This window comes from Coffea arabica, unplaced genomic scaffold (genome assembly GCF_036785885.1).
Source record: "Coffea arabica cultivar ET-39 unplaced genomic scaffold, Coffea Arabica ET-39 HiFi ptg000029l, whole genome shotgun sequence".
Taxonomy (NCBI): domain Eukaryota; kingdom Viridiplantae; phylum Streptophyta; class Magnoliopsida; order Gentianales; family Rubiaceae; genus Coffea; species Coffea arabica.
In genome coordinates this window covers 489-25,971 of record NW_027266177.1, presented here as the reverse complement: position 1 = coordinate 25,971, position 25,483 = coordinate 489, and the positions used below count along the sequence as shown (strand labels likewise).

General features: G+C 38.2%; 5 protein-coding genes across 8 annotated transcripts; 2 read left to right on the top strand and 3 right to left on the bottom strand.

Annotated features, from left to right (window-relative positions):
• The first annotated feature begins 112 nt into the window (after positions 1 to 112).
• Positions 113 to 1,895, top strand: LOC113715746 (loganic acid O-methyltransferase). The gene is made up of 3 exons (XM_027240036.2): positions 113 to 239; positions 436 to 1,095; positions 1,515 to 1,895. Exons 2-3 carry the CDS (start codon positions 520 to 522, stop codon positions 1,860 to 1,862), a joined length of 924 nt encoding a protein of 307 aa, XP_027095837.1. The 5' UTR covers positions 113 to 239; positions 436 to 519; the 3' UTR covers positions 1,863 to 1,895.
• A 524-nt stretch (positions 1,896 to 2,419) lies between these two features.
• LOC113716647 (vacuolar-sorting protein BRO1) lies at positions 2,420 to 11,425 on the bottom strand. Of its 2 annotated transcripts, none has more exons than XM_027241040.2 (9): positions 10,906 to 11,425; positions 9,904 to 10,211; positions 8,186 to 9,139; positions 7,420 to 7,509; positions 6,681 to 6,749; positions 6,010 to 6,150; positions 4,937 to 4,985; positions 3,886 to 3,989; positions 2,420 to 3,289 (listed from the first exon to the last, which is right to left on the bottom strand). In XM_027241040.2, the coding sequence occupies exons 1-9, from the start codon at positions 11,285 to 11,287 to the stop codon at positions 2,753 to 2,755; spliced, it is 2,634 nt and encodes an 877-aa protein (XP_027096841.1). In that variant the 5' UTR covers positions 11,288 to 11,425; the 3' UTR covers positions 2,420 to 2,752. The 2 variants fall into 2 exon arrangements, with proteins under 2 accessions (XP_027096841.1, XP_071929598.1); XM_072073497.1 differs by having other exon boundaries at positions 2,535 to 3,289; positions 9,904 to 10,142.
• A 1,051-nt stretch (positions 11,426 to 12,476) lies between these two features.
• Positions 12,477 to 15,948, top strand: LOC140032738 (uncharacterized). Of its 3 annotated transcripts, none has more exons than XM_072073494.1 (3): positions 12,477 to 12,639; positions 13,122 to 13,212; positions 14,651 to 15,948. In XM_072073494.1, the coding sequence occupies exon 3, from the start codon at positions 14,676 to 14,678 to the stop codon at positions 15,678 to 15,680; it is 1,005 nt and encodes a 334-aa protein (XP_071929595.1). In that variant the 5' UTR covers positions 12,477 to 12,639; positions 13,122 to 13,212; positions 14,651 to 14,675; the 3' UTR covers positions 15,681 to 15,948. The 3 variants fall into 3 exon arrangements, with proteins under 3 accessions (XP_071929595.1, XP_071929594.1, XP_071929596.1); XM_072073493.1 differs by having other exon boundaries at positions 12,498 to 12,639; positions 14,615 to 15,948; XM_072073495.1 differs by lacking the exon at positions 13,122 to 13,212 and having other exon boundaries at positions 12,501 to 12,639.
• A 437-nt stretch (positions 15,949 to 16,385) lies between these two features.
• Positions 16,386 to 20,333, bottom strand: LOC140032739 (fruit protein pKIWI502-like). The gene is made up of 5 exons (XM_072073496.1): positions 19,631 to 20,333; positions 17,836 to 17,935; positions 17,599 to 17,694; positions 17,353 to 17,433; positions 16,386 to 16,880 (listed from the first exon to the last, which is right to left on the bottom strand). The coding sequence occupies exons 1-5, from the start codon at positions 20,197 to 20,199 to the stop codon at positions 16,818 to 16,820; spliced, it is 909 nt and encodes a 302-aa protein (XP_071929597.1). The 5' UTR covers positions 20,200 to 20,333; the 3' UTR covers positions 16,386 to 16,817.
• Positions 20,334 to 21,056: 723 nt separating this feature from the next.
• LOC140032737 (ATP synthase subunit beta, mitochondrial) lies at positions 21,057 to 25,102 on the bottom strand. The gene is made up of 9 exons (XM_072073492.1): positions 24,512 to 25,102; positions 23,677 to 23,752; positions 23,498 to 23,586; positions 23,234 to 23,351; positions 23,038 to 23,141; positions 22,787 to 22,945; positions 22,395 to 22,619; positions 22,003 to 22,314; positions 21,057 to 21,482 (listed from the first exon to the last, which is right to left on the bottom strand). The coding sequence occupies exons 1-9, from the start codon at positions 24,977 to 24,979 to the stop codon at positions 21,369 to 21,371; spliced, it is 1,665 nt and encodes a 554-aa protein (XP_071929593.1). The 5' UTR covers positions 24,980 to 25,102; the 3' UTR covers positions 21,057 to 21,368.
• Positions 25,103 to 25,483: the final 381 nt, after the last annotated feature.

The window sequence follows — 25,483 nt, the reverse complement described above, 5'->3', positions numbered from 1 at the left end:
TTGGCTTGTCATTTTTGTGGTTGCTATCTATTACAATTGTCGTAATGCTATCTGGACCGAATTGGCTAAAATACAAACACTTATCTGGAAATGGCTAGCTGGTATAAATCACTCCATCCATTTGGGCAGGGAAACCAAGACATAACAAGGGAAGAGATATAGTGAGATTAAATGCGTGTACTTTGTGCCATAATGGAGGAAATGGACCTCAAAGCTATGCCCAAAACTCATCCTATCAGGTAGCTTTTTTTGGGTTTTTACAGATTTGTTTTCAATTAATTTAAAGACAAAGGGATTTCAAGCTTTGGGCCGGTAAAATTATAGACACTGCAAATGGTGCAATGATCATTCGACAAGTCTTAAGGTTTGTAATATAAGGCTTGTGTCCTAAAGCTTATCTATTATTTATTTATTTATTTTCCCTTATGGTTGCAGAGAGGAGCAACAGAAGTTGCAAAAGAAATTATCAGAGAAGAAATTGACAAAAAGCTAGACATCAAACAACTTTCTTCAACCTCTATGGATCCATTTTGCATAGCAGATTTTGGCTGCTCCACAGGACCAAATACATTTGTGGCAATGCAAATCATCATTGAAGCCATTGAGGACAGATTCAAAAAAGAGGGACTAACACCTGAATTTCAAGTCTTCTTTAATGACCTTGTATCTAATGATTTTAACACACTTTTTGCTTCACTTCCGCCAGAAAGACACTACTGTGCTGCTGGAGTGCCTGGTTCTTTTCACAGTGTCATGTTCCCAAAGGCAAGCCTTCATTTTGCTTATTCATCTTACTCGCTTCACTGGCTTTCAAAGGTGCCAAAAGAGGTTACAGACAATACGTCTCCTGCATGGAACAAAGGAAAGATTCACCATGGCGGTGCCAAAAGGGAAGTTCTTGATGCCTATGCATCTCAATTTGCCAAGGACTTGGACTCATTCCTGAATGCAAGGGCACATGAGCTCGTGGATGGAGGCCTGATGGCACTTCTTATACCTGCTGCTCCTGATGCTATTCGTGAATCTCATACCAGTACAATCACAGAGGTAGAATGTGAAGTTCTAGGATCTTGCTTGATGGACTTGGCTAAGAAGGTGAGATTTTAGCATTCTAGTTAGTTTTAGACACTGGCGAAATCAGAAGTTGAAATTTGGGTTGAAGACTAGAAAAGACATATAATTATATATATATTCTCATTCTTTTATTTTTATTTTTTTACCTTCCAACATATTTATTTATATACATTTATTTATTTCTCTAATTTTTTGTCAAAGAATTGTACATGAATGAATATGTTTCATGCTCTTTTTGACTGTTAGAATATTATGCTTTTTTGTCCTTTTTCATTTTCTTTTTTATATATTTCATAGTTCAAATATTTAATATAAATAATTAATAGTTGTTAAATAATTATGACATCACGAGTCAATTAAGGTTCGTCCAACGATTGAACCAATAATTTTTTCGAGTCAATAAAAGGGCTGTTTTCAAAACCTTACTGTATCCATTGTAGGGAGTAGTCGACGAAGTGAAAGTGCATATGTTCAACTTGCCAGTATATTTCACATTTCCCAATGAGGTAAAGGCACTGCTGAAGGCAAATGAAAATATGGACGTCCAGAGAATGGAGATACTAAACATTCCAGGAAAGCAAGAGCTTTTTCCCAACCCTACTGCAAATGTTTTGTACCTGAGAGCTGTCTTACAAGGAGTTGTGGAGAAGCATTTTGGAAGTGGAATCGTGGATGAATTGTTTGAACTGTATGGACGAAAAGTTGCAGACTCTTCTTTTTTCTTTGATCCAGAAAATCAAGATCTGATCGTGATTTTTGTGCTGCTAAGGCGAAAAATGAGAACATGAATAAAATGTGCAAATGAGAGTTAAATGTCTAAAGCCATAAAAAAAAAATTTTTTTTTTTTTTGGCAAGTAGAAGTTTAATATGTCCCGTACTACAACATGCGCTGCAATTTAGTTTTATCATTTAGCTTTTTGCCAAGTAATAGTCCTGCAAAGGATCGTCGTGAATACGATCACTTTTGCCAACCAAGAAAAAAAGAAGGAAAACTAAAAACTCATTTCATAGTGAGTGAAAGAATAACGTAATTTTGATTCCTCATGGTCATTTGCTCTAAACTCAATCTCTTTTTTGAATAATTTCGTCGCGAATAAACCATATATCTCTAAAAAATAAGCCGTGCAAGGCAATGCGCCGATTGGGCAACAATTTACATGGGAGCAAGCAATCATGAACAATCTCCCCTTCCAGCGATGAACCCATAAACATCCACGATCGATCAATCATTTGCCAGTCAAAACCTGTTTCCCATAGAAATAACGGTAAACGAGTAGTAGTCTATTATCCACAAGCTATTCATTTGTTCAGACTGATAATAAGAAAGGGGAATCAATTCCTATCTACTCGGAACAGAGAACTTACATATAGCATTTCATAGCTGACCAAATTAAGAATCAATTTGATGTTTCGGATGTCAGAAAGTGACCGTCTGACTGAAGAGAAAAAGGAAAAGAAATACGAAAAAAGACACAAACGCAGGTGCCTATACACGCAAGTATAGTTATCAGGCAAGCTTTTTGTTCATCACAGACTCAATAGACCCATTTATAAGTTGATAAAAGAAAAAAAAAATTTATCTACCTACATTGGTTCGTCGTCCCTGCTCCAGGCGGGAGAAAATAAAAAAGGAACTACAAAATACACATACTATGGGCAATAGAATTGCAAATATGACTATTGTCTGTAGTAGCCACTCTGGTTAGGAGGATATGGGGGTTGGACGGTGTAAGGGGGCCTAGGCATGGATCCTGGTTGAGGAGCTGCATTATAGTATGGACCACGCCATCCAGGATAGGCAGGCTGGCCATACTCAAGGGTAACAGGAGGCTGCTGTTGATGCTGTGGAGGTGGGTATGGAGAACCTGAAGCTGGTACGTGATAAGGAGGTGGTACTTGTTGTGGCGGAGAGACATAAGGGGAAGGAGATTGAGCATATCCGGCCATTGTTGGCTGCTGCTGGGGCTGGTATGGAGGAGTTGGTGGATGTGAAGGGTTGGACACATGCACAGGTTCTGTGTGCTGTTGGGAGTTTGGCCTTGGAGTCTGATGGGCCTGTCCAGCTGCAGGATAACTGTAACCACCTGTACTCTTGTTATCCTGAAAACTGAGACCTGCAATGTGTCTCTGAACATCTTCAATCATCTCCCGGCACTGAATGTTCCTTGTCATCACAAAATCACTACACTGTTGCTTTATATTTGTGATAGCATCCTGTTTAACAGAAAAAATTGAGCGTCAATAAACAAATTTTGAATCGATTACCAAACGAAAAACAGAAAAAATGAAAAAAAAAAAAAAGGGATTCATGAACCCCGCACCTTTAATGTGTTTAAAATTTTGGTTAACAGCCATGAATTAATTGTTAATATACAGAATCAAGCTCAACTTTCTTTGGCATTTTAAATTTGTGTATTTGTCAAAGTAGAGCCAAATGTATCAAGGGTAAAGCTTCATGAACAATATTACCTTATATTTAGTTATCAAAACTACAACAGCCTTAAGTAATATATGGGCAAGGCTAAAAAAATGTATATAACTATCCACTTAAGCCAACTACGGCTTTACCAGCCAGTTCTCTCTAGCTGCTAAACCATACTATGGAGGAATGAACAATGTAAAAGATAACAGACTCACATAACTCTGTTTGTGCACCATTTTTTTTTAATTAGCTAAATCAGTGAATGAAGGGAGTGCCAACTGTTTGTTCATCATTATTTTTGTATAAAAAATATGAAATTCAAGCTTCAAATGGGTAAGAATGACTTGAAAAATATATAGGGCCAAACTCATGAAGGAAAAGCTCAAACCTGAAGAGTAACATAGAACTTCAGTCCTTCATTTATGTTCTCCTTAATTTCTCGATACTTAGCTATTGCAGCTTCTATTTGCTTGTAGCTCTTCTCTCGAGAAGCTGACAAATTGAAACATGGATTCAGGCATGAAAGCATGAGCAACAGAAAGCAATATTGAGGGCAAATTTAGATGGGAAAAGCACTGATTTTAGCTTGCATCAAGTGCTAGAGCTGAACTTTGTAAACCAGTAAAGCAAGAAGGAAGTGCCATAGCAGTAAGAAGTCATAACAATGAGTCAAGACTAGCTGTCAGGACAATAACAATAGATTCTTGTTTATTGCAGCAATTAGACCTTAAGACTAAACTAAGGGGTGCAAAACTCGGCTCAAACTAGATCCTACAAGCTGTGCACCAAGAAGGGCGCCATCAGAATTTAAACCAAGTACCTATACGCCTCTCCACATTCAATACCCCAAATTCCCAATTAACAGACAGTTGGTAAAGGACAATAAGCCATAGTCCAATTATATGACATATTAATTCATGCTAGTAATGAGAAAAAGACAATCAAAATGGCAAGCTACTTTTCAGCACATATATTAGAACCTGCTTTTGAGTCATTTAGTCTGCTTCCGTGAGCAACATCACAAATTATTGGTGAGAAAAATTATAAGCATCATCATTGATAGAGAAAAAGGATACTTGAGTTTGAAAAATCTAGCAATTTCCAAGTAAAACAGAAATAAGGGCTCGACAGGCAAATTCCTCAGCCAAATGATATCTAACTTACCATAATTCAAAAACATGTCTAATTCTAAGAGGAAAACCATGTACCATTACCAAGTAAAAGCCACCGTAGTTGCAGTGCCAGTCAACTTAATAGGTTAAAGCACCCTCTGCTAGACGTTTATCCACAGCTATCATGAAAAGCATGAAATGTAGTCTAGAACTATGATTCCACCGTAAACCCAGTAACAAACACCACCAACCATAGCACCATACCCTCATAACAAACATGAACAGATGTGAAAAAGCCTAATGTAAAGAACATAAAGCAGAACAAACCTTTGAAATCTTCAAGATTAAAAACTGCTGCAAAGTTATCATTTTGAACCTGAGGCAAAATAAAGACAATTAGAACAAGAGGTTCTCAAACCACACCTGAAGCATCTAAGAACGTTCCAATTAGGACAGGCAAATTATTAAATCAACATCTACTCTGATTTACATTTTCATTTATCCATGCCTCACCTCCATGAGGGCAAATTACCCTAACAAAACTGAAAAGTCAATATTTTGCAAAGCAAGGAGAGAAACAAAATCTATCAAAATCTTGATTTTTAAATGCTGATTTCCCTCCACAAGAATCATCAATTGTCAAACTTACAACTCTCTGGACATTTTATTATAGTACACCATGTTATCCCATCCCCAGAGAAGCCTTAATCATCAAGTTGATAAATTTCACAGTAAATTCACTTCTCATTTCTGGAAAGGGAAAAATTAACCTTGTCCTAATAAACACAAATCATATGCATAGTACTCATAGCATACCAAATCAGATCATCAGGCAGCCATAACTACTTCTTTCTGATCATTAAGTTTCATCTTGTCAAAACTAGGAAGAGAAAATTAGGGGGGGGGAAAAAAGAGTGTCAACAAAAGCATGCCAATGGCTTAAAAGTCACTTAAAAGTGGTCAAACAAATAAATGTATTCTTTTCTCTTTTTCTGGCCAAATGGATGTTCATCTTGATGCATGTCAAGGCACCAACAGTACACTGCTCACAGCAAAGATAAATGTTAAAAAGAAGCACAGCGATTTCATCCCTGCACTTGGCTGGTGTAAGAACCACAGGGTTGATGTTGGACTCGGTATTAGTGTCTAATGTTCTAAACAGCACCCGGCTGACAAACAGAATGAACGTCCAAAATGCTTATTTCATCTCTTTACCACATCAAAGGGTACCATAGGACCCAATAAACAACATCAACAGAGTAGAGGAATTACATATGATACCAATAGAACCTCAAAGAAATGCTTAGCGGTGAAAACTGCCACTAAAATACTAACATTATTGTCAATAGGCACCAGGGACCCCATCGAGATATCAATAGTTTAAGAAAATACCAAAGTACCTGAATATGCATCAACAGCTGTTCTTGTCCCTCAACATTTTGCGCAATTTCTTGACAAATATGATCATACTTTGCAATTTCCTTCCTATAGAGATCCTCATGAGAACCAGTCAACGTCATCAACTTTGGTAGTATGTCATCCTGAGCCACAAAAAGATAAGCACAAGTCAAAAGTAACATAACATTAGCATGAGAACAGCATGACAGATAGAAATGACCACCCTCCGCATAGATGTTTGATTGTAATTTTCAGAACTACAATAATTTCTCAGCTTATATCAGCATAAGGGAAGTTATAAATAAGAGAATATGGCACTAGAGTAATACAAGTCAATAAATAAAGATGATCTCACTAATTATATCTAAGCTAATGGGAGGCTAATCTAGTTACTACATTTCTTCTTGGATATAAACAGGAGACTTATACTTTGGCACTTGAAAACAAGTTCACTAGAAAAGTATACAAGAAAGAATTTCTGTTAAGGAATGAATTCACCAGTAAGCAACAAAGAGAATGGTAACAGTAGGCAGAACTATAACAGAAAGATAAGTGAAAGCAGCATGGCAAAAGAAGACTTCAAACAGTTGATAGTAAATATCTGCTCTTTTCTTAGTTCAAAGATTGCCTAAACAGCTAAACAAATTGACTATGAGCGAGTTATCCTCTGTACCTTCCTCTTCATCTCTTTTAGCATGTCTTCAAGACCTGCCCTCTGAGCACCAAGAGTCTCCAATTGCCTCTGCAAAAAGAGCAAGGTTGCATTTATAGTTTCATGGGAAAATTAATTCGGTGATACAGTCAATCAGAGTCTTTCAAAGTAGAATTGATACTTCACGCAATAAAAAGGGAGATGTAGCTTCTTTCATCATGAAAACTTTCATTTGACTTTTTTTCCACCTTGAAACAAATAGAATGACAGATGCACTTATTTCACATGTAGTTTTACAAAGAATGATTTCAAAAGACCACAAAGTAGTACCGACAACTTCTTCCTTCCTTGTCATTGTTATATTCATAATAGAATGATGTTTTTAGTACTCCATTATACTTTCTCAGTCTACAAACCAATACAGTGGTCCCAAATTCTTAAGGATCCATCTGTAAACGAAGTCAAAGAGAAATTGACAGACTTAATTAGACCAAAGAGGTGTATCTTGAAAAGCTGATTCTCCTCAGCATCATATTTTAAATTCTTTATTCATTTAAATCACAATGAAAAAACTTCAACGTGAACATGCCCTATTGCCTAACAGAGATTAGAAGAAATTAGTGAAGTTCCAAAGGTCAATTTGTTGACATGAATTGCAACTAAATATATGTCCAGAAGACTTAATAATCTTCAAAAAACACAACAAATAGATTTTACACATTACTAACTCAGAATTAAAACACAAACAAAACCAACTTACCAAGCTCTGTTTCAGGGCTCCCACTACAGCATCTTCATTTGCATCTAATGACATTATGGGCCTTGACAGCGAGGGTAATGCAGATTCAATCTACCAAAGATAAAATGCACAGAAAAGAATCAAATTCCTGTTACTTCACAGAAAGTGCTCAAAGAAAAACTCGAGCATTAGAATTACGGGTCCATTCTAATTCTTAGTATTAGATTTTGCTTTTCACACCCACTTCCAGCTTCCAAAAAAAAAAATACCTCTCCAGACTTGATTTGAAGATGATAATTCTGCTTCATAGAATTTCTAAACATATAAATCTTCAGATGTTACATGACCTTTTTCACTAATCACATTTTTTCCCGACCATTAAAATTAAGGCAAGAACAAGAAGCAACAGATAACTAAGCACTTGCTGCAAAAAGGGGAAAACTAATAAACATCAATTCAGACATAATGCAGTTCCAATTTCAAAGCCAAGCAGCCACACAACACTCCTTATGGGAAACAGAACATAGGAATTTATAAGCTCAATATTAACCTAACCCCTAGCTAAATATCCATGAAATCAGATAAAAGATTTATAAAATCATGCAAGTGGCTAAAGGAACTTCAGTATTACCGTCAGAGTAATTAAAACTGCACAAACTTCAAAACCATTAAGAGAGGGGGGGGGCTACTGAAGGGTTTCCAAGCCCATAAAAGATTTCAAGCAATATATCAATCATACAGCAACCGAAGTCATACAAATTAACCTAAATCAAATAAAGAGGCATACTGGGCGATGATCAAGGATTGACATTAGTGCCGAATGATCTCTCACAGATCGCTCTATCCGTCCATCACTTTCTGCTGCCTGCTTCAAGTTCGCAGCAAACCTATTAAGCCGATCAAGCAAGTTCTTTGTTAAAGTACTAGATTGTGGTCTAGTCCACCGTGTTCCAAATTGGCTTCTGAACTGTGCATCTTCTGTTGCCTCTTTTTGCAAGAGCTCCTCTGTCTGCACCAACAATTCTTGGTCCACCCTCCTCAAATCTTTAAGTTGCTGTAACTCACCCTCTAAACCAGCTGGGCCCCCACAAACTTGCACAGCCTCTACATCTTCTTTAAGATCTGTTGATAGAGTGGAATTCCCTTCCAAAGCAAGAATAGAATCGGGTAAGTCCATCTCCTTCAGCCTCACTCGGGCTAGCTCACTTGCCTGTTGTAATTTCTCAGCTTGCATCCTGATAATGTCATCAACCATTTCTGTATATCTTGAAAGAGATTTTGCACTGCTATCAGGAACAAGCCTCACAAACATTTTTTCCTTGCTTGCATCCAACACCTCATTCATTGGCATAGGCTTCACCAATGAAAAAGCAGGAAGTGGCGGCAAAGAACTGGCAGTAGGAACCCTCATTAAGTAGACTCTTTCATTCTCCTTCACAGCCCTCTCCAAGTTGCGGTTCAGGGTTGATTCTAATTTGGTCATTGCATCCAGAAGCTGCTGAGCTGCCCCCCTTGGACATGATTTCTTTGCCTCAGTCAATGCAGCAACCCCACTCTTCAAACGGGCAATCTCCTCAGCTATCTCTTCCTTCTCATGGAGCTCCAAACTGTACCTGTAGCAAGCCTCTGCATAAAACAAGGCTGCTTTAAGCTGAACATGAGCTAGCCAGTTCTTATCAAAGTGCTGGTTGAGAGGTGCAACATTCAGAGCTGCCAGACCCTCCTCATAATATAGTCCAACCTGTAACACCACAACATGCGACCTCAACTTTGCAGTCATTGCCAATTATGTGAACCCAAAACATGTGAACTATAGTAAAGTAACCATTTTCTATCAAAAGAATTTACGTATTAATGGACATACTAAATTAAGAACAATCTGCAAATATCCAGTAATGGCACACATTCAATAATAAGATCATTAGTATATGGGCGACAAAACAGTCATTATGAATGGAAAGAATAAAAAAATTGGAAAAGTTCCCAAGTTTCACCAGGTGTATGGACATATGGCATTCATATTATTGAAGAATCAAGGACAATGTAATCTTTTGACTGAACAGATCAAAAGGTGAACAATAAACCAATAAGCAAAACTTGAATGCCTTTGTATAGCCCCTTTTTTTAATCAACTGACCAAAAAAAGAAAGAAAAATTCCTCTAATGGGGACATTTTCCAGTCTATTCTTCTTGCGTTTGTTCAGAAAGAATTCCATCTGCTGAAGCATTATGTTAGTGACTGATAAATCGTTAGCACTTGCAATACCTGTACTTCGAAATAGTTTCAACAAGAAAAATACCGAAAAAGAGAAAGACCAAGACATAGATGGTCTCAGTTTAGTTACAAAAGGAAAGTCACTGCAACCAAGGTTATTGAGCCAAAATCACCAGTTATATGTTATTGCAAAATCTTTAGCAAATTTGCACACCATACTTGTATATCAAATATTTGGACAGCCAAATTTCAAATAAAAGGTAGCTAAGCTCCCAAAAATCCCTAAATACCTGTCTGGAAATCTTTGCACAAACCCCAGGAGTGTTGCCCTTGGCAATAGTATTCTCGAAAACACACTCCTGAGCCTGAGCCAACATCAGTCTCTCCAGCATTCCAACACACTCCACTGACACATCCACAGATGCTGAGCTACCCATTGATGCCTTCATTGCCACATTATCCCTCAAAAAGGCAAATGCACCAGCTGCTGCTATAAAAGCATGAGATGCCTGCTTTCGCCCATCAACCCCTGATCGGTCAAAACTCAGCCCCATTTGACTATGGACTGCCCCCAAATTAAACAACACTGCAGCTTTTTCTAAATAATAACCCAAAAAAAAATTTTTGATGGAATGCCAATTAGTATGCTACAACTCGCAAGTAAAATACAAAGCTTCTATAGAAAAGTCAGAAATGAGTAAGATTAACTGATGGACAAGTCTGCCAAAGACTCGTACCAACCTCCAGAATCAGAATAGCATAACATATTCCTTCAATTCTGCCTAAAAAATTGTACCTTGCCCTAAAATCCCAATCAAAAAGTAAAAGATAAAATCAATCTTTTCAAGAACACTTAACGCACTGTACTTTCTGTATGCTCTGATCATACGAGAAACAAGAAGACCAGAAACAATTTCATTTTATTGTACAGATTATCTATAGTTAATCCCCTCACAAGAACCAAAACTAATATAAAAATATGAAAACCTAAACAAAGTTTGGTACCCCTGTTTCCTAGCAAATAAAGATCAACATAGATTTCCCCAAGAGAAAAGGAGTATAAAATGTCAATATTTTGCCAAACTAAACCACACTACTGAGTCATTGCATCTTACACAGAACATATTGTAGCATAGCGAAATGCAATCAATCAAACAAGCAAAAAATATTTACCTAACTCAAAACAATAAAGTACTAAATGACACTACAGAATACACCTCAAGCATTGACGGAATGTACCATAGCAAAATCGAACCAATCCAAAACAAACGAAAAAAAAATTGAAATTTTACCTAAATGAATATTTTGCTGGGCAGCTTTCTGTTTATTTTTGAACGCATCAAACCAAGTGAACGTGACCGTATTAATATGGTCTTTATCGGGAGAAATAGGGAACCTCGACTCCACAGCGCAAAGAGCTCGATAATACTTCTGGAGAAGATCACGCCGCGCCGGGAGAGAATCGGCCGGAGTAGGGCCACGTTCTATGTCGGTTCGAAGTTCCTTGAGGGTTTGGAGATCGTCCTCCAAGTTCTGAGCCTCACGTTCGCCGTAATTGATCACTATGTAGTTCCGCAACGGACGGTAGAGGTCTAAAGAGTTGGTCCTCTTCTCGTATATTGCTAGCATGATGTTTGTGGTTGCTGCAGCCGTTGACGACGACGGAGACGCCATGATCGGCAGTGGTGGGATAAATATTAAGAATTTCGATTAAATCCGGCTCCGCAATTCTATTTATACTCTGATTTTTCTGTAGATAGATTAAAACTGATTGGGAAAACTGGTAGGATTGAAGTCAATGGGAAGGTGTGTAAATTGGCCCCCGCGGGGTGTTTTGGGGCGTGTTGGAGGTGTTTTGCTTAGTTGGAAAGTAAAGGACAAAACCTTGGGGAATTTGTGGGGCAAAATTGATAAAAGTGATTAGGGGGCAAGGTTTTGTTCGACTAAGAGTTTAGGGGTTTTAGTGTAATATACTTGATAACAAAATTAAAAAATGAAAGAGTTCTAAATATAATTGCTGTTTTAACCTTTTATTTTTACCAATAATTCTATTTTAATTTCTATATCTTCTACTAATTGTTAACATTACCATGCTCACTTGTTGAAAATATATCAATTAGAACGCTTGTAGAATGATTTAAACTGAGTAGACAAAATAGTCTACATTAATTTATTGTAACATATACGACTTGATTTGAATTGTTTTTATTAGGAAAAACTTTAAGAAAAATATTATTACTGCACTTTTTTTTTTTTAAAAAAAAAAAAGAGGTTCTATGTAATAAAAAGTTAATTGTAAAACATGCTAAAAGATTTTTTTTTTTTTGTCAACAAAGATTGAATATTCAGTATATTTTAGATGGAAATTGAGAATCAAAAAAAACTTATTCTATTTTATACGTTATTTATAAAATTATAAGACGTCCTTCAAAATCTTGAATTAATCAACAGTTAAAAAAATAGTATTTTAGAACAACAAATAGTGGAATGAACACTAAAATATTAGTCAAAAGAAATTTACTATTTGAATCATAACTCCTACGTCTTGGAATCTCAACCTTAATGCCTCGTTAATTACGTGCAAAATAGACAAAAAGATGGGGAGGCAAAATAGAACAACTCAGAAGAATGAGGGCCAAAACATTAGTTCACCAAGCTTCGGAGAAAAATCCTAACCGGGTTCCGAGTAGTAACATAACATTAATATAACATTGCAAGGCTGGCTGGCCGGGTTAGCAGTAGCAGAGGAATCCGGTCCATGAATTAGAGAAACAGCAGAAAACCGCGTGGAGTAACCCCCACGCATATTCTTTCTTGTTCTCAGGTTCTATAAAGATCCGGTGAACCCCTATTTTGTCGAACTCTCTAGAAATCCTTTCAGATTGGGCAGCAGCTGCTCAGATTTCGAAGGTTGAGATAACGCCGCTTTTCAAGATTTCACAGCTAAATTCAAATCTTCTTGTTAGCCTTAGGTAGCCGTCTCAGATCTCTCCTTCTTGCTGTTCATCCTTTGTACCACTAACCAGGTATGTGACGAATTTTAGTATTCGCCACTTTTTCTATCTTTGTATCTGATTGGATTGAGTGTTTGTCTCTCGCTCCTAAATGGGTTTTAATTGTTATTTTATGGGTTTCTCTTATTTTGTACTCATTCAATATGCATACGAAGAAATTTTAGTGTTTATGCCTAGGCCCTAGGGTTTCTTGCTGCTGTTTGATTACTTAGTATAGTGGCTATACAACAAGGCTGGATGGATTTTGAGTAGATGAATTTTAGCTGGAATATTGAGTTCTTGAAGATGAAAAGTAACAAGGCTGGAAATATTTATAGCTAGGTGAATTAAATTTTCGAAGGTGGTTATTATGTTTCCTTTTTGGTTGTTAGATTTAATCGTGGCTGAAGTACAGTACTTAGTATCCGGTTCAAAATCTTTTTTTTTTTTTTAAAAATTTGTGAAAATTAGTTGCTGAGATATAAAGCTTCATGTGAATTATGGATTGGCTGCAGACTTCTTGGAAAAAAGGATTGGAAGTGAAGAGACAAATTTTAGTTGGGCATTCAAGATTGTGACTTTCTTATAGTATTATATTGTTATAAGGTAAGAAACCCGACTCGGATTTGTACAGTCTCTTTCTTTGCATTCTTTTGTCATGTTTATATAATTTCTCTGCATGTGTAGTATTTTGTTTATTACTGAGAAGCTGGATTTGTATTACTTTCTGCCAAATTTCATGAAATTCTCTATGAATGTTAAAAAAAAACTGTAGTTTTTTTGGTGCCAATGAAGCAAATCAATTGCTGCAGTTGTCATGCCCTATGTAAATTTTGAACCTGGGAAATGTTTGTTAAAGAGAATCTCTTATTTTCATGTGTCTCAGATGATTGTTATAGAGAATCTCTTATTTTCTTGTGTAAGATACAGTCAACAAAAGTGTAGGACTTCATGTGGTTGATACTTGTTTAATACCAATAACATTGATGATTAAATATTTGGCTTAAATTATGTACAAATGCTTTCAACCAATGTTGTGTTGGAATATACGTTGAATTGGTTTCTGTTGTAACCCTCCAATTCCTGTCGCTAATAAGACTATTAAAGCTTTCTAAGAAAAACAATGAAAGTCTTTTTTCTGAATGAGCTCACCAGTCTCTTTATCAATTATGGTGGACCCTGCAGCTTTTTAGGGTGTGAATTAAGTTGCCGAACAATCTGCCAGGAAACCAGCCTCATAATTTGCGAATGACATGTTTAGGCGACTGAGTATACAATCTGTATGAATTATTTGTTGTGTGCTCTCCAGAAATGATTATGTCTTATAGTGTCTTTTAACCCCACCTTGACGTGCTTCAGTTGAAAGGTTTTCTTGTTTCTTTCTTAATTATGTTTTTCTTAGTGCTCTGTTTAGATTTTCTTTGCAATATACATTGAAAGAAGTTTTTTCTTAATATCTGAGCTGTTCAAAATGTATTTAACTACCTCATTTTGCTCCTACAAAGGGCGTTCTTCCTTTGTGCCGAGAAAACATTGTAATTTTTATACCAATTTTGCCTTCTAGATTTCTGCACCTTCACTTCACCACGCGTTCCACTTTTAGCCTCCAATTTTCCATCTTAGATGGTTCAGAATCACTCAAATCTTGTGTGCTGAAAAGAGAATTCTCTGTTTGCTTCCAAAAACACCTAAAAGGTTGTGTAAGAAGAAGTTTGCACATGGACAGCTTACTAATTGCTTAAACCAGTAAAATAACTTTCACTGTGCAGAAACTAGTCTTCGATTGTAGAGTTTCTTTGAGGGGAGAAAGACATAAAAACAATCAAAGATATCTATCATATATCTGCCAGAGAAACATACGGCTTTGCTATGTTGTACTTCCATTTGTCTTTTCTGAAACAATCAAAGATATCTATAAATTTGCTTCTCATGCTAGTTGTTGTTGATCATCTCTTTCTTGACTGATTTCCTGGTGGAGGAACTAACATTGTTTCTTTCTCTTTTTGAGATGTACTTCTGGTCATCATCTCATACCAAAATGCAGGTATTCAGTTGTATTTTATATCAAAATGGATGCCAAGAAGTTTATCCAGCTGGTCGAGGAGAAGAAGAAGCGGATGATGGAGAGGAAAGAAGCCCCTTTGAAATGGGAGCAAAAATTGGAAGCTGCAGCCAAGGCTAGAGCTGATGCTGAAAAGGAGAGAAAGATGAAGGCCACTAAGCACAAGAAAAGATCTGTACCAGGTTCTGAAAGTGATTGTAGCAGTGACAGCAGCAGTGATGAAAGGAAGTCAGCTAAAAGGCCCCACAGGAAGCATAGGAAGCATAATCACTCTGACTCAGGCGATAATGAGAAGAGGAGGGATAAGAAATCCAGACATAAGTCGAAAAGGAGATCCTCTGACTCTGGTGATGATAGCAGTGGATGTGATACTGATTCACAAGAAGAGAGGAGGAGAAAGAAGCAGAGGCAGAAAAGGCGAAGGCATCATGATTCAAGATCAGATTCTTCTGGTGCTGATTACTCTGATGATGAAAGTGACATTGATATGAGAAGAAGAAATCGCATAAAGAGTCACAAGCGCCATCGGAGATCTCATTCTAGTGATTCAGAATCTGCATCTGACGATGACTATCCAGGCAGAAAGAGAAACCGTGCAAGGCACCACAAACGTTCTAGACGATCAGGTTCAAGTGATTCAGATTCATCAAGCGATGATGACACTCCAAAGAGGAGCCGTCATGCGAAACACCATAAGCATCATCGTGGAACCCGTACTCATGACTCGGTGTCCTCAGATTCTGAAGATCATCGTCGTGACGGGAGTAGATCTCTAGGGAAGTCATCTGATGACGATTTTGGTAAAGTAGAAAAGCAGAAAAAGCATCATCATGGACATGGTCGTCACCACCACCATCATCATCATAACAATCACAATCGCATCCACTCTGACGAAACGCCACTCAATGATCAGCAGGCTGGGAAAGCAACAGAATCAAATGGAAAAAATACTCTGCGAGAGGCAAATATGGACAATAGCCATGATAAAGCTGTTGAACAGCAAACTGCTTAATGGTCCGAGTGTGCCTTCCAATGGATTCATGTGCGCTGTTTCTGTGTAGGTAACTTAGGGTTTTCTGGTTGGTGTTGCTGGAGGCTTGGAATCTGGAATTTGTCAAAGATTATATGTTGAACTGCTGCAGCAAAAACCTTTCTGATTGACATTTGAATTTACTGATTCCGTATAAATATGTAACAGCTTATCAGCAATTTATTCCCTCTCTTTGCTGTGTGGAACATTTATTTTAACAAACTGTAATGGATGCGTTTAGATTGAACAATCAACCATCTCATGCGAATGTCTAGTTGCTGTTTGGTTGGCATGCCTTGTATCTTCATTGATCAGGCCTACATTTCTTAACATGTTCAAAATCTTTATTCATTCATGTTTAATAAAATCTCAAATGATACAAATTTCTTTCGTATTCCGTGATCAACGTGACATGAATTAGCTAAACCTCCATACAGGTCTGGGATGTTTGAGCATAAAATTAATTACTAATTGCAAACCCCACCAGGTTCGTTGCAGTGTGGTTGAGGAGGTATGAATTTTGAAGGGTATCAAGAGACGGACCAATAGTTTTTTTTTTTTTGAACTCAGAGACGGACCAATAGTTAAAAGCTATAAAATACATGAAAGTAATCACTCACTAGAAAGCATCCTAGAAGCGTAACAGTAACTACACACTAACTGTTGGGTCTTGGCCAAAGTGGGCACTGAGAAGAAACAGGCTGGCGTATAACAAATCCAGACATTATTCTCTGAAGAATACATATCGAACTACAGCAATTGATAAGGAAGCACGTAATGGTGCACGTCAAGTATTAATACAAAATTTAGTGTATCATAACTAAGGCATCGATGCTTTTGCCCACTTACTTCTGCTCCTTAAACCTCTAGAATGCCTAACTCTTAATCAAGACTGCCACGTTCACCTTAAAGCTGAACCACTGATAGGAGTTGTACTCAGTGAAGGCAGTGCTAATTAGCTGTTGCAACCCGTACACTCTCAAAATTGCAAATAGTGGAGTCATTTTGCGATCAAAATTCAAATGCTGAGTCATTTATACTCAGCAAGATAAAATGAATGGATAGTACTGACCACTAGGTAAAAATAATACAACAAATACAGCCCACAAAAATTTATTATCAGAAGTTCTTTAAGATCTTCTCTGCGGAGACTCCATCAGCGACAAGAAGAGAAGTAACCTCCTACAAGAAACAAGATCAGAGATCCTTAGTTTGCTTTCTTAATGCAAATGGAAGAAGATGCCTACTTAATGCAAATCAAGAAATATCTAAGTGGCCATAGTTTACACTTCTGGCACGCCAGTTACCTAGAAGAAGAGAATTTTCATCTTCTTAATTGTAAGGCAGTAATTCCAGTCAAGTGCTTAAACAAGTTTACTTTTTAAATCAACCTTCTTTTTTTGGGTTTTTTCTGGGTCTCAAACTTCTACAATAATCTCTCCATCTTCACAAGTCAGATTATATTTGTTCATCACATCCATGATAAGAACGTGTTCCTAAATCTGTTGGGCATGACCACACTTAGTAGTTGTTCCAACACCAGGTGTCAACAACCAACATAAATAACGGATGTTAAAAACACTACAAATAATTGCTTAATAGCCTATTTCTTCACGACAAGGTCAAATCTAACGACAGTAGAACTCCAAAATACCTCAGCCATTGGCTTCTGTCCACACAGAACTGCACCTGTGGATTGCGGGCTAAAAATCTTTTTCGCCCTAGCAAACGCAGCCTGCAAAAGCAATCTTATCAGGATATGGGAAACAAATTTCAAAAAGCAAAGAAAAATTGAGCTACTGGAAATGAGCAGTAAAACTGTGAATACAGAATGTCTCATCAAGGCAAAATCTGAGCACAAAAACGTCATCACATTATGACATGTTGAATAAGCTCATACCTGGACATATCCCTGCTCCCCAGTCCAAGTCTGATCAGGCTGAGATAGTACTGGCACGATTTCCACTCCAGACAATTCCCACTCTTTAAACCTATCCTGTAGTGAAACAGATAAAAGCTTTCATTTTGGGAAATTGAAGGGAGAATTGTTGTGTTTTTTGCTTTGCTTTAATTTGTGTGTGTGTGTGAGAGAGAGAGAGAAAGAGAGAGAGATGGTATTCAATGCCAAGAACAAAACCTGATAAGCCATCCTCTTAAGATTCCTGGCGCCATAATAGAGTCTAACATCAGATCTCTTATCAGCACCGAATCCAGACTCGATCAAGGATCGAATTGAGCTGCACTCCATTAGTAGGGAGGAAGGAGTTGATTATACAGAACAGAAATATAAATATTAATACTCAATTTACCAGAAAATGATAACAGGGGCAATTCATTTTCTACTCAAGAAATTCTTATTTTGAACCAATTGACCAGACATGCTGTATTTGCAATTTGAGTCCAGCACTAATCTCATCCACTTCTAACGCATAAGTTTGTTCACTCGCTACTATTTCTCTTGATTCTTTTCTTCCATATCAGGCCAGTATTGGCTGTATGTTAGTCACTATGAATGAAGACAAGTTTTACCTACAATTATTGTTTTGGAGAATAAGAAAAAGACAAACTTACCGTCAGACATATACATCTAAATCCTCAAGGACCAATTGTCTCAAAACCATTCCAAATATGGTATACAAATACATAGTCTTATTTTCTCTAGCATTTAAATAGGCCTGCTAATTTCATGGCTGACGAACAGTTCAGTGAGCAAATTAGCAAATAAACTTGACTAAGCTTGGAATCTGTCTTGAACTACATCTTCTGGCAGCTTGAACATGCTCTACTGTGTAAAACACAAACAGTCAAAATAGTCTAAAATTTACCAACCCCATAAAAAGTTAAAAGTTTATTAATTACAATCATACCATGTGCTTAATTAGTGAGTATATAGGAGGAGGAACAGTTCACAAGAAACTGATCAACTAACAAATGGTTCGCAAAAAAAAAGCTGATTTTGAAGATCAGAAATCAGAAAACTTTCAAGCAAATATAATCAAAGGCTCAATGCCCCCATATCAGTAAAGTTCAATACAAGTAGATATCAAGAAGAAGCAAATATTGCTTTTAGATGCATGCAAAAACACACAGCATTTTAACATGAGAAAAATGTGCACACAAGGGAAGGGAACCCCCCCCCCCCCCAAAAAAAAACATCAGTACACACACACACACACTAAGAGGAAGAAGATCAACAAAAACCTTACTTAGAAGCATGTGCAGACAAAGCAAAAAGAAACAAATACAAAATCCAGTATCTGATTTTCTTTCCAAATGTTGAAATTAGTTGTTTACTCTTATACTAAAGTAACATGCCAAGCACTCAAAAGCATTGGAATCACTTCAACTCCCTTTCTTTCTTCACAACCGAAGCCTGCAGCCCGACTATTTTTACCCCATCATGTTGTCCCTAGCTCTCTGCTAACCAACCCAACCAAAATGTTTGACACAATCCAGCATCTATCTTCTCCTAGCCAACAAAAAACAAACCCAGGCCTTTGACAATTATAACTGAATTAACAGGATTCTTGCAGCCCAATAAAAAATGGGAAAAGGTTTTTCCTAATTAACTGGGAGTCTAAGAATCTTCGAATTGCCTAATCCCTATTGTGAAGTAAATAACAGTGCGTCCAAAGCTCACATCAAAAAATATCTCACAAAGGGAGAGAAGACTATAGACAGGCGAAGCATTTTTTTTTTTTTTTAATAAACAGGCCAAGCTTTGTTCTTTGCAATTGAGATCATACTAACTAATTAGGAACTGCACCGTGCATTGTGATGTTTCTTCCAATAAACTTACAGCTCCAAATTCAAACTTTCTGAATTTACAGTAGATATAAAAATTTAAATAGTGATTTTATCTGTTTTTCCCAATTTTTACCATAATATGAAATCAGGAATTGGAAATTTTTTAAGAGAAGCTCTAATATTACCTGATTCCAGATCCAGTGGCGAAAATAAGCACCGTCTTGTAATCCTGCGGAGGAGAAATTTGATCAATTTCGAAACCTTTCCCCATGGCCGGAGTCAACTCCACCACATCACCTTTTTGGAGTCCACATAGGAGCTCAGCGGTAGAGCCGGCGACGCTTTTAACTAGGAATTCAAAAACACCTTTAGCAGCGGCCAAGGACGGTGGCGAGGCAATGGCGAGAAAAGACGGTTTCTCGGAGACGGGGACTTTAAGCTGGAGATACTGGCCAGCCTTGGTATAAGAAGCGGCGAGGTCAGGAGAATCGGAGACGTCGATAGTGACGTTGAAGAGCGATTCGGCGGCGGGGGAGACGGTGAGAAGAGGCGCAGAGGTCCAAGCGGTCGTGTCTTGCCGGACGGCGGCGGCGGCGGAAACGGAGAGTTGGCGGCGGAAAAGGTGGAAAAGGAGGGGTTGGGGTTTTAGTCTGAGGAGGGTGGTCATGGGAAATGATTGACTACGACAGGGTGCATGGGAACGTATGCGAGGAAGACGCGGGGTTGGAGTTGGGGAGAGAGTGATTAAGGACATTTTTCTGGGTTTTTAAGGTAAAAAGAATAGTAAGCACTTTAGTTTGTTGTTTGAGCTGGTCGTGGAGGAGACTAGTAAGCTCCGCCGCCGCAAAGGGTGGTGGGACTGGGAAGAAGGGAACTGGCCTGTGGGCTGTGGGTCAAAATACGCCGCGAGCTCGATGCGCCGGAGTAATTGGGAGCTTCCACGTGGCATTTCTTGATAAGTAGCGGGCCCTACCAGTTGCTCCAATTTTGCAGACGCCAGAACTAGAAGCGTAAATAAGCACGGACAGATCACTAGATCAGTAAAATGAAGCATGGAAACAGAATTACAACCTACGTTGGAAATTTACCTCATCCGAGGAGGAGATTATCAAACACTTATTTTGGATAAAAAGATTGATTAGAAGTGAAACGTCTTGGCCTTCTATATCATACTGGATAAAGAAAACAACATTTCCATAAAAAATTGATTAAAAGTGCAACATCATTTCAAAAACATCAGCAGCACCTTTATAGCTTCAAATGCAGTCAACACAGGAACAGTTACTTTAACAGAAATTTCGTCCCAGGTTGAGATTTGTTCCAACAGCAGATCATTACAGTTTGTTCCAATCCGGGTTTCCGCGACAGTTTCATGCCTAAGCTGTAAAAAACAGATGTAACCGCAGGCCATTAAAGTTTGTTTCAAATCGGATCATTTGCACACCCCATTTGCCCAAAGAGCTAATGACAGAGAATACTTTTGTGCTGGAAAGCTGGATCAGATCATAGAGCCAAGTTCTTTGCACATAAAAATTTCATAATTTTCACTCCTGCTTCGAGTACACAAGATTGAGGAAAAGGGGAAGAAAGTGATTCAGAAAATTCCATGGCTGGTGCTCAAGTGTTTCTAACATTAAATTCAGAGGCAAAATATACATGTCCGCCACCGCCCTTATTGTATGACAAGACAAGGCATAAGGGGGCTTTAGCAGGGAGGGCCTTGCACTCTCCGGCTCCATGTCCGTCACAATCCCACACCTTCAGTTGATATATAAAACAGAAACACAAAAACCTGGACTCCTCAGTTCCCCAAAAACCTCAAAATATAACTCCTGATCTTGGCCAAAGCCAGAAATTTAAATTATTGATTTTCGGAATTATCAGTTAAAAAGGGTGTAAAAAATAAAAAGTCACTAAAATTCCTTATGCTGCAGATTCCTTGGCAATCTTCTCAGCTTTAGCAATGACCTCCTCAATGCCACCAACCATGTAGAATGACTGTTCTGGAAGATCATCGTAGTTTCCATCCAAAACGCCCTGTAGAAATCAACAAGCAGAAATACATCAGCATATCATTTGAATTCTCTGAATAAATAGGAAAAGTCAAAATAGCCAGAGGGGCCATAATGGTAGGTAAAATGATGCAAATGATTGTTCTTAGACCAATCAAATTACATCTGCAGTTGGATAGCTGAAGCAGAAACCCAATGTTTCTAAATTTCACATAGTTCACGAAAACTAGGATGCAGAAGAAAAGCTTTCACAATTAGCACCAAAGAAATTCATGCTTTGACATTGTCAGTTAAAAACATGGGTCATTGTACCATCAAAAGTTTATATAGGAGTTAAGACATAGCATTGCAATCAGAAGAATATGCTAAATCAAATAAAGAAACTGAAGTAAAAATCTACTCCCAGTTTCTGTTAATCCAACCTGAGATTCCCAGGACACCACATGGCATATCTATAAGTTCAAAAAACCGAAACATTCAGGTGGAAAGGGACAGTGGCAAATGTAGTGCAGACCATACATGGCATAAAATGAAACGATATTTACCTGGAAACTGACAATGCTCTCCTTCAACTCAACATATTTTCCAGGGGCACCCGTGAAAACTTCAGCAACATGGAAAGGCTGACTCAAGAACCGCATAATTTTACGTGCACGGGCAACTGTCAATTTGTCATCTTCACTGAGCTCATCCATTCCAAGAATGGCAATGATATCTTGCAAATTCTTGTAGTTCTGAAGGACCCTCTGTACTCCACGAGCAGTGTTGTAGTGATCCTCTCCCAAAATGTGTGGAGAGAGCATACGTGATGTGGAATCAAGTGGGTCAACAGCAGGATAGATACCAAGCTCAGAGATCTGGACCAAACATTAAATCATCAATAAATGTAAATTTCCATGTGGTCTGAAAACTTTTAAGACTTAAAAAATCCAATTACCTGTCGAGACAAGACAGTTGTGGCATCTAAGTGAGCAAATGTAGTAGCAGGCGCAGGATCTGTCAAGTCATCAGCAGGCACATAAATAGCTTGGACAGAAGTAATGGAGCCTTTTCTTGTGGTTGTGATACGCTCTTGAAGGCCTCCAAGATCTGTAGCCAAGGTTGGTTGATAACCGACAGCAGAAGGGATACGACCCAACAAAGCAGACACTTCAGAGTTGGCCTGAAGATATACAAAGTTAAGTTGAAAGTATTCAGGAGAAGTACAGGAAAATGACATGAATTACAAGCATGATCATGTATTTCTCTTAAAGGCAGAATATAGACTTAGTTAATAAGGGCCAAGCAGCAAAAACTAGCATGAAAATTCCATTACAGAGGTGCACCCACCTGGGTAAAACGGAAAATATTATCAATGAAGAGAAGCACATCCTGCCCTTCAGCATCTCTGAAGTGCTCAGCCACTGTCAAACCTGTCAATCCAACACGAGCACGAGCACCCGGGGGCTCATTCATTTGACCATAGACAAGCGCACATTTGCTTTCAGCCTAGACATTCATCAAAACATCGACACATTGATAAACAGGGTTGATAACCTGATTAAAAAATACTAGTCTACAAATAATACTAATGTATTTACCTGCTTATCACCAAGCTTAATAACACCACTCTCCATCATTTCCCTATATAGATCATTACCTTCTCGAGTTCTTTCTCCTACACCAGCAAAGACAGAAAAACCACCTGGACAAGGAAAAAGAGCACAATGCAAATGTTAAACTAAGAAAACTAGAAAATTAACCACTGAAGCCAGCATATCTCCTAAAACAACCAACCATGGGCTTTTGCAACATTGTTGATCAGTTCCATGATAAGCACAGTTTTTCCAACTCCAGCACCACCAAACAATCCAATCTTGCCTCCCCTTTGGTATGGTGCAAGCAGATCAACCACCTGAAAGAATATTTAAAAGAGGGTAAACTCATTATACCTCTCAAACTTACACAGCCTTGACAGTTAATCAAATAGAGCAAATGAAATTACATTTTCTAAGGATATAGGATAGGCTTAGGTATGAAAAATTGTCATTGTGGCATTACCTTAATTCCAGTAACAAGAATTTCTTGTTCAGTAGACTGCTCAACAAAGTCTGGAGCCTCGCGATGGATTGGCAAATAGTGTTCAGTTTCTGCACAAGTATTAGTTGATTTGTAAGACACAACCCCTTCTAGGAAACAAGCTGCAGTTCACATCATGCAATGGCAAAAAGTTTACTTACTGATTTCGCCTCTCTCATCAATAGGTTCTCCGATAACATTTATGATTCGTCCAAGAGTAGCTCTACCAACAGGCACCTACCAGTAGAAGGAACTTGTGAATCAAAATGGTATGATCACCACTTAAAGCACATCACAACTCGAAGAACTATAGTAAGGATATACCCCAGAAGAAACTGCAGACATAAAACCCATTAAAATGAACAAAACATTGCACCTATTTCCGTTATGAATAAGAATTAGTTAGTTCAATAGCTCAAGATTCTGACTTTATAACTAACCAGCAGCAAATACTTGGAAAAGGTCCCAAACAACAAAACAAGATTTGCAATGCCCCAAAATTCCTTTCCTTTCCCACAAAACCCCTCTCACACGTCAAAACAATTTTAAGGACTTTTCAAATATGACCTTTCATCTTCCATTATCCATATTATATCTACTACTATCCACGACAAGCATAAGGTAACAACTCTATTCACCAATCATACGACCGTCGTCCAATACAATCTAATTTTTTCCAGCTTTCAAGGACCGTCAACTGATTGATTTGGGTTTAAGGTTCAGCCACCAATTGAGACCATTTCACATATCTCCAGTAACTTAACAAATCGTTTCATCGCACATACCATACATCCTCACATTATCCAAAGCAAAATGTACAGATCCTACCCCAAAATCCACCCAAACCTTCTAAGAGGATTCAATTCCCAACCCAAGATTTCCAGATCTCACAATAAAATAACCCAAAAACCCCTCCAAACTAACCCCATTTTCAAAAACGAACCCATAAAACATCTTCAAAAATCAAGTCTTTTTCTCAATAAATCCATCACTCACAGTAATAGGAGAGCCCGTGTTGAGCACGGCCTGGCCACGAACAAGACCTTCAGTACCATCCATAGCAATACACCTAACAACATTCTCCCCGAGATGCTGAGCCACCTCAAGCACGAGCCGGATCTGATTATCGAGCACCTCCAACGCCGTCAAGATCGGAGGCAATCCATCCTCGAATCTAACATCAACGACGGCACCGATCACCTGACAAACTTGCCCAATAGCACCTCGTCCAGTAAAATCATCAGTTATCTTCCCACCAGTTCCGCCGGCCGGCTTAGTGGAAGGAGCGGAAGCACTCGACGAGGCAGCAGCGGAGGTAGCGTAGTGGGCGGCCCGGTTAAGTAAAAAGCCGGCCGGGGAAGGTCTTGTGGAGGATTTGGCGGCGGAAGTGAATGAAGAGGATGTACGACGGAGAGAGGACGTGGAGGAACGGAGGAGTGAGGCAATTAGCCTCCGAGAAGCCATGATGGTGGTGGCGTTAGGGTTTGGTCAATAGAGAGAGAGAGAAACAGAAAGAGAGATGAGAGTAGAGTAGAGAAAGAGGAAGAGTGAATAGGGTTTGAGGAGAAATGTATAACTAGCGAGATTAGCCTGAGAGTGAGAGTGTAATGATTGTAGAAAAGTAACCTTGGAGCTGTTTTTACTGCGGTGAAAAAGTGGTATTCCCCCAGAATATTCTCATTCCCAGATGAGCTCCTAAATATGTGATTATGCAAATACCATTGGATAACTAATTAAGCAAATTATTATTGGAATATGAGTTTTAACCACATCTGGTCCATGGTTTTAGATTTCGAGAGCGAAAGATTAGGATCACTAACATACATTCAGTGTTTAGGTTAGACTAATTTTGGTGCACGAGTCTTATGAGATGTTATGTGCAGTAAAAAAATGTCCAATTAATTACTTTGATCATCTTTTGGTACTAATAAAAATATATGGTCTATACAACATGATGTTTGCATATTA

What these genes read in the sequence shown, in the direction of transcription:
- LOC113715746 (XM_027240036.2), top strand. Translation starts at nt 520, where the DNA reads ATGGATCCATTTTGCATAGCAGATTTTGGCTGCTCCACAGGACCAAAT. An exon ending in TGATGGACTTGGCTAAGAAG is followed by an intron (nt 1,096 to 1,514) that starts GTGAGATTTTAG and finishes TATCCATTGTAG; the next exon opens with GGAGTAGTCGACGAAGTGAA.
- LOC140032738 (XM_072073494.1), top strand. Translation starts at nt 14,676, where the DNA reads ATGGATGCCAAGAAGTTTATCCAGCTGGTCGAGGAGAAGAAGAAGCGG.
- LOC140032737 (XM_072073492.1), bottom strand. Translation starts at nt 24,979, where the DNA reads ATGGCTTCTCGGAGGCTAATTGCCTCACTCCTCCGTTCCTCCACGTCC. An exon ending in ACACGGGCTCTCCTATTACT is followed by an intron (nt 23,753 to 24,511) that starts GTGAGTGATGGA and finishes TTCTACTGGTAG; the next exon opens with GTGCCTGTTGGTAGAGCTAC. An exon ending in TTAAGCTTGGTGATAAGCAG is followed by an intron (nt 22,946 to 23,037) that starts GTAAATACATTA and finishes ATGAATGTCTAG; the next exon opens with GCTGAAAGCAAATGTGCGCT.
- LOC140032739 (XM_072073496.1), bottom strand. Translation starts at nt 20,199, where the DNA reads ATGTCCTTAATCACTCTCTCCCCAACTCCAACCCCGCGTCTTCCTCGC. An exon ending in TTAAGAGGATGGCTTATCAG is followed by an intron (nt 17,695 to 17,835) that starts GTTTTGTTCTTG and finishes GTTTCACTACAG; the next exon opens with GATAGGTTTAAAGAGTGGGA. An exon ending in GACAGAAGCCAATGGCTGAG is followed by an intron (nt 16,881 to 17,352) that starts GTATTTTGGAGT and finishes TGTTTCTTGTAG; the next exon opens with GAGGTTACTTCTCTTCTTGT.
- LOC113716647 (XM_027241040.2), bottom strand. Translation starts at nt 11,287, where the DNA reads ATGGCGTCTCCGTCGTCGTCAACGGCTGCAGCAACCACAAACATCATG. An exon ending in TAAAAGAGATGAAGAGGAAG is followed by an intron (nt 6,151 to 6,680) that starts GTACAGAGGATA and finishes TTTGTGGCTCAG; the next exon opens with GATGACATACTACCAAAGTT. An exon ending in AGCTGTTGATGCATATTCAG is followed by an intron (nt 4,986 to 6,009) that starts GTACTTTGGTAT and finishes ATTTTGCCTCAG; the next exon opens with GTTCAAAATGATAACTTTGC.